The sequence below is a fragment of the Capra hircus genome, chromosome 9 (assembly GCF_001704415.2).
Source record: "Capra hircus breed San Clemente chromosome 9, ASM170441v1, whole genome shotgun sequence".
NCBI classification, from domain to species: domain Eukaryota; kingdom Metazoa; phylum Chordata; class Mammalia; order Artiodactyla; family Bovidae; genus Capra; species Capra hircus.
Window position 1 is genome coordinate 47,032,291 of NC_030816.1, and position 7,562 is coordinate 47,039,852.

Here is a 7,562-nt window from a genome sequence, read left to right on the forward strand (position 1 = left end):
ATGTGTGGTATTTGTTTTTAGGCAGGAACTAGTTGCAGAACTGGACCAGGATGAAAAGGACCAGCAAAATACATCTCGTCTGGTACAGGAACATAAAAAGCTTTTAGATGAAAACAAAAGCCTTTCAACTTACTATCAGCAATGCAAAAAACAGCTAGAGGTCATCAGGAGTCAGCAGCAAAAACGACAAGGCACTTCATGATTCTCTGGGACCTTTAAATTTCAAAATATGCAAAGAAAGACTTTTTTTTTTTTTTTAAGGAAAGAAAAACCCTTATAATGACAGTTCATGCGTGTTAGCTTTTTGGCGTGTTCTGAATGCCAGCTGCCTATATTTGCTGCATTTGTTTCATCGTTTATTTTCCTTTTCTCATGGTGGACATGCAATTCAACTGTCTCCTTACATCACATGGGGGCATCTGTACTTGAATAAGCAGCAGTTCGCAACTTCAGAACAGATGCAGTGAACCATGCCTGTATATGCATGCTCGTTGTGTGAAGGCTAGCCTAAGGAAAACAGGGGTGTCAAACTAGCTGCTATGAGCAAACATCGTCTTTTTTTCGAGGTGGAACCTCAAGAATGATTTTGTTCTTGTATCTCATCTCAAACAACCAGTAATCTTTTTATCTAAAAGATGGTATATACCAAGTTAAAGACAGGGTATTATAAATCTAGAATAATTGGTGGTACATTATAGAAATGCAGAAACTTTAGGGATAGTTGAAAGGGAGGGCTTTGATGCCAGCATCCTTGGATCAGTACTGAACTTTATCCATAAACTTTAAGGTAAGTGATGGCCGCTGTATTTAGTAGAAGTGTATTTCTTTAGACTTAAATTTGACTATGATACATTGAACAAAGTGGAACCCTTTTTTTAAAAGGTATAAAGATTTTTAATTCTGTGATTGCGTGTATGTGTGCTGAAACTATAAAGCTTTTATGACTCTAATGTTAATATCCTTTAAATGAAATTAAAAGGTAAATGAACATGATCCAGCTTAACCGATCATTCCTTCCTGCAGTGATTATTGTATTGTTTTATTGTATATGAAAAACTGAAGAGAAATCATGGAAAATGGAAATAATTGCTCCAGCTAAAAGGCTCAGGCCTAAACTACTTACATGATACCAAATGAGTAAAAAACCTAACAAATCAGGACAAGTTAGTGAGGAAGTTAAAGGAATAAGTCTCAATTCATCAAGTATCCTATTTATCAATATTGGAATGATTGATTTTCCTTGCAAGCCCATCCTAGAATGCCTTTCAACACTTTTAAAGGAATTTCACTTATAAAGAAAAAATTTATATTGTTAACAGTAACTTTGCTACCAACTTTGAAAGTAAAAGTAATAATAAAATTTCGTTGAAATAATAGACTATATAAGCTCTATTTTTTCAGTTGGTATTAAAATAAACTACGTTTTGATACCAGTACAATGTGTCTTTTAAATAGGGATGTCATCAACCTCATTTTTATAGCGCTAATGTTTTATGAAGAGAAAATTAAAAATGAAAGCATAATTGCTGTGATTATTAGAATTATATTGTGATTGTATTGTAGTTTTGCTCTGTTTCAGATAAGCAAGTTGATCTAAGAAGTTACCAAAACTATTCTTAAAAATACTAAAGCAGGTAACTTTTTCTTCCATTATTTTTTCCTCTTCCCACTGAGTTTTATAATGTATTCCTTGTGTATACAAGCAATAAAGGTAAAGGACAGTTTGTACTTAACTGTGTCATTTTTAGCTTCTTCAGAATCTATTATTTAAAAGTTTCTGGCAACTATCAATAAATATTGACTATTAGTTCATTTAAATAAACAGAGGGTTTTCATTCCCAAATAATTTAATTACCTAGCCAAAGGTGATATTAGGCTCAATGTATCAGTAGTCAAATAATATTGACATGGAGAATAACTTTAAGGAAAAGCTTCACTCTTTCATAGTATTGCGCTTGTTTGTACATCTGTCACTCCACCAAAAGGGACCTAGCCAGTGTTTAGAGACTTTTCTAATCATCTCAGAGCATGAGATAGCCAAGCGTGGATGCTAAGATGGAACTTTTCCATTAGGATTTAGCAGATTGCAGATTTTATTTCTGGTCATTAATGTGTTTTTGTTATACATTACAAAGTTAAAGGGAACGTTTATTATTATTATCATATGCAGTCACTTCATAAAAATATCCCAAATAGGTAAATGGAAGAAAATAGTAGTTTTAAGTCATGGTGCCAAATGCAGAAAAGGCTGTTAAACCCTCATGTGTCTGTTCACAGTATGTTCCTGGGGTTTCCAGTACTGCAATTGTCCTGCGCACTGAGTACAATTCAGCCTTACTTTGTTTCTAAGTTCTTGCATTGCCAAGCTCATGTTTTTAAGTCCTTATTATTCTTGATGAAGGGGAAAAAAAGATAGCAGGGTTAGTTAAAATCTGTAGCCAGTTTAACCAGTGTTCTTACCCGTCAGCCCTTCAGAGATGTTAACAAGGAACCAAATTTGTTATTAATTCTGGTTTTACCATTTCTTCTAACTCATGTATTTTGGGGGGATGGAAATAGCTAACAGACATGGAAGTATCTAAAAGGTCCTAGTCTGAAAAGTTCTCAAGCAGTCCTTGAATGAGCACTAATTACATTTTATTTTTGCCTCCAGGGGAAGAAAACAAAGCTTTTATCTAACTTACAGGGAAATGCTCCTCAGCAGTTAAAATAGACTTTTTGAGTCAAATAAAAATCAGTTGAGAATATTTACCTTATAGCCACATAGTATATTGGAGAGAACTGTTTAAAAGTTGTTTACAAATGTTTGACTATTTTTGCTGAAGTATTTTAGAGCATTGAATGTCTTTTCTGTTTCTCCAAGTTTCTTTTGTGTTCCTAGTTTCAGCTCCTGCCTGTAGCCAGAGATCACAGGCCTTGCCTGTGAAACTCTTGTTTCTTTCTGTAAATGTGTGTGGTTTTCAGCGGTCAGCTCCTCTCTTCAAATGGTAGGAAGTTCTACTTCTGTCATTCAGAACATTTTATGTAAAATGATGTAATGCAGAAATCCTTGTGCATACTATGTAATTGAAGGAAGCTTTTTAGATTTATTTTTGTTTGTAATAAAATTCAGATTGTTACTCTAAACTTGGTCATAAAACTGGTGAATGATTTATATCAGCAAAAGAGCCATGAGGTGTTCAGCTCCAGCAGCCTGTTTGGCTTATACAAAATAGAATAAAAACTGAACAGTCACACTCCTAATACTTAATGCCATCGTAAAATTTTTAAATGATTTTTGAGAAGCTTTCCTCAAATTCAGATTTTTGGTTAATTGGATTCTCTTCACAATTTCAATGAACCCTGATTTATATGAAGTATAACACAGTGTACATCATTACACTTATGCACATTAGCAACCTGATTTCTTGTAGTCTATCTAAATTACATTATTTCATTTCTTTATCAACCTGTTAGCCTTCTAACCTACACATCTGTGCATACACATCCTTATAAAGTCTGCCTTCACTTTAGTAAATACATCTGCTTATTCACCATTCCTCAACAAATACTTATTGGGCACCTGTGATAAGCCAAGCTGCTGTGGCTACTGCCAAGTGACATGTCCATTTCAGTCACATGGTAGTCAGATGATATTCCCATTTCACAGACGGAACAGTAGGCTCCTAAAGGTTAAGACTGGCCTGAGTCTGCTTTTCCATCATCATCTGTTTTCAGCAGAATCACATGCCTGGAGATTGTGGCCACTGCCAGCCCATGTGAAGGAAAATTGAATGGCAAACCAAGGAAGGGAAAATGAGGTAACTTTGAACTTGCAGTCCCAGGGACTAAGTGAGCACTCTACAGATAGCAACAGTGCCAACATTGAGACCCACGTGTATCTCTTTTAAGCTTAAGTCTGTGTTCTAAACCACTTTGCTGTGCTGTAGTTTAAAATGCTCGCTGAGTACAGAGGCGCTGCAGCTTTTTCATTCACTTATTTGATGGGTAGGGTGTCTTCAGTCTTCTGCCCCATCCCCAACCCCCACACCTGAAGAATGTGCTAAAAATGGGAAAACAGGCCATGGGCTTGTAAGACCTGGTCTTTAGACTCCTCTGTTCTTCAAAAAAAATGAGACTTTACCCAGGGTTTTTTCACTTTTGGTTTGTTCTTGTTTTCTTTTTTGCCCTTTCTGGTGTGTGCTAAGTCACTTCAGTTGTGGCGGGGGCAGGGGGTCTCATTAAAGAATAATAGGAGTGTAATTTTTAATACAATAAACTGTATCTGTTTAAAGTGTGCAATTTATTGAGTTTTGACATATGTACATACTTATAAAGGGATTATCCCAGGTGGCTCAGTGGTAAAGAATCCACTTGCAATGCAGGAGACACAGGTTCAATCCCTAGGTCAGGAAGATCCCCTGGAGAAGGAAATGGCAACCCACTGCAATATTCTTGCCTGGGAAACCCCATGGACAGAGGAACCTGGCAGGCGACAGTCCCTGGGGTCATTAAAAGAGTCTGACATGACTTTGCAACTAAATACACTTGTAAAATCATGCCAGCAACCAAGATCCCAAACATTTCCATCCCCTGCAAAGCTTCTGTCATCTCTTAACAATCTATCCCTCCCTTCTCTCCAAGCCCCAGTGTTCTCCTCTCTAGCAATATAAAATAGTTAACATTTTCTAGAATTTTACATACATGAAATGATTCAATATGTACTCTTTTTATGCTTTTTCCTCCTCTTGAGTTGTTTTAATTCCTTTGAGAGGAATTTTTGATTTTAATCATTTTTAGTGATGCTTGAAAACCTTTCAGTATCAGTTTTTGAGGGAAAATGTAGGTTTTAAGAGGTTGTAGGTATGTCCAGTATGGCCTATTTGATTGTACAGTGTTACCGTCTTCTGAAACATTTAGGATCACTTTATATTTTTATAGAACTTTAATACTTCACTCACAAAATCCCTTGCATTTGTTTGTTTTAAGCTTATTTGTATCTGTATTACTTCAGGTGTTAGAAACGTGAATGGTCATGGCGAGTAACAGTAAATATTCAGTCCTTGGTGATTTTCAGCAAATATGATTGATAAATGTAATTTCTTTTCAGATTTTTGGGTTTTCTTACATTGTAGCTGCTTTTTTCTTGATCAAAAAAGGAAAGATTAGGTTGGTTACACTGCAGAATAATATGAAGAACAACATTTTAAATAACAAAACAATCTTCTTTAAAAATTGTTAGGTATGATATCTCATACAGGTGCTATCAGTGGTCCTATCTGTTGCTTTGGCAAAGTGTAAACTGCTTACCAGCAGGACCTATACTCTGTTCATCGATGACTAATCCTTGGTTCTCAGAGCATCTTATGACCCTGCCATGAGGTCCCACTGAAATTTAGACTTCTGTTTAAATGAGCTACCCTTCATGTCAGTTTTTTTTTGAAATATTTTTTTATTTAATTGTTTATTTGACTGTGCCAAATGTCAGTTAGAGCACATGAGATCTCTAGTTGCGGCCTGTGGGATCTAGTTCCCACACTAGGGATAGAACCCAGGCCCCCTGCACTGGGAGCACAGTCTCGGCCACTGGACCACGAGGGAAGTCCCTTCATGTCACTTTTTTCAGTGAAATTTTTCTGAGAAACAATTAATGTTATCTGATTTTCATGGTGCTTTTACATTTCCAAGTAGTGAAAAGCATTCTTCATCCTGTAATTTAATGGTCAGCAATATCTTATAGATGCCATAAGGCAGCAGGATAATTGCCTTGAAAGCACCAGAAATTACTGAGCAAATGCTGACTATTTATCTTCTGGAAGTCAACAGCAGTTCACAGAATGAAGTTACATTTATTGCTTATTTTCTCTCTGTGGATACCTGACTTTTCTTTAGTTGTAGGAATGGCTGTATTAATCATTGGTTGATACATTGACCAAATTAGAGACTGAAGAAACCTGGAAATGGACATAACTTTATGGTTGAAGAGAAAATGGTGATATTTCTTCGTCACACACACACTAGACCCCTTCTGACTTTCAATGTTTCCTACAAAAATAGTTTAAAATATTGTGAGCATGAGAGATCCCTTAGTTTTAATGATCCTTCAGGATAGTCTCCCCATTTCCAAGACTTCAGATGAGTCTGCATTTTCCGCCAGCTATCACAGTTAAAACTACGTGATACTAACTTCCGTGACTATATTAAAATCCAAGAGATCATGTGCAGGGGATGTTCCAAGTTCCCCAGTAGGTGCCTGAAACTGCAGATGGTACTGGACCCTTTCACAAAGTTTACTTTGTCTGTTATACACAGAATATTGGCACTAATAATAAAATAGTACAGTTATTACAATATACTGTAATAATAAAAGTTCATTGAATGTGGTTTCTTTCAAAACATCTTATTTTACAAATTTGTTGCTCTTCCATCTTAACTATGCACTTTACCATGCTAGTTCAAATTTTTTTCCTTCTTTGTAGTTTCACAGGTAGATTTATTTCTTCCATAGATCTTAGCCATCTCAGCATATGATATTTTTTTCCTTATTAAGTCAAGAGCTTTCACCCTTTCACTTAAAAGAAGCAGTTTATAGTTTCTCTTTGACATATCCAAATTGCCAGCATCACTATTCTTACATGTGGGGGCGATTATTAAGTAAAATAAAGGTTCCTTGAACACAAGTACTGTGATACCACAACTGTCAGTCCAACAAAGGCTATGACTGTTAAGTGACCAGTGTCACCATGGAAACACCAGAAGGATAAATGCTCAAGTCCCTGGCACGACATCACAAAATTTCTTCACAGTACTCAGAATAGCTCGAAGTGTAAAACTAATGAATTGTTTATTTCTAAAATTTCCTATTTAATCCTTTGGGGCCGTGGTTGACTTTGGGTAACCAGAAAGCAAAACTGTGGGTAAGGGGGAAATGCTGCAGTCTTTGGCCAGGTCTGTAAATCAAAAAGTACAAGAATTCGGCATTTATTTTCCATTCTTGCTGGACAAACTATTAATAGTACCTGAGCCAGTTTTGCTACATGAAATGTTTACGCATTCCTGTAACTGTCCCCTGGAACTTCATTTTAGGATCCAAAAAACCTGCCTTTCCTTTAAATACCATCCTGTGACAGACGTGGAGGTGGTTGGTCTACAATGTGAGCAGGCTGAATCTCAGCAAACTGTTCCATATGAGAGCAGGAGGCACGGTCACTAACACAGAACAGTCAAATGTGCCCCCACCTCCCCCACACACACAGTGCTTCGGCTCTTTAAGGAAGAAAAGGTCTTGTTTTACGCTTAAAAATAGCCAGACTGCTGCTTGTTACTTAAAAGATTTCCAAGACACAGTTGTGTATAACGGACTTTTGGACTCAGAGGGAGAGGGAGAGGGTGGGATGATTTGGGAGAATGGCATTTTAACATGTATACTATCATGTAAGAATTGAATCGCCAGTCTATGTCTGACGCAGGGTGCAGCATGCTTGGGGCTGGTGCATGGGGATGACCCAGAGAGATGTTGTGGGGAGGGAGGTGGGAGGGGGGTTCATGTTTGGGAACGCATGTAAGAATTAAAGATTTTAAAA

General features: G+C 36.8%; 1 protein-coding gene across 5 annotated transcripts in view; it reads left to right on the forward strand.

Moving 5' to 3' along the window:
• Positions 1-3,126, forward strand: part of MAP3K7 (mitogen-activated protein kinase kinase kinase 7) — a 74,210-nt gene extending 71,084 nt beyond the window's left edge. For 2 of the 5 annotated variants that reach the window (XM_013966480.2, XM_005684675.3), the window contains one exon: positions 22-3,126. In XM_013966480.2, the coding sequence (XP_013821934.1) occupies positions 22-202 (181 nt within the window). In that variant the 3' untranslated portion in view covers positions 203-3,126. The remainder of the gene's footprint in view (positions 1-21) is intronic. The other 3 variants (XR_001296084.2, XR_001296081.2, XR_001296083.2) reach the window with 3 other exon arrangements.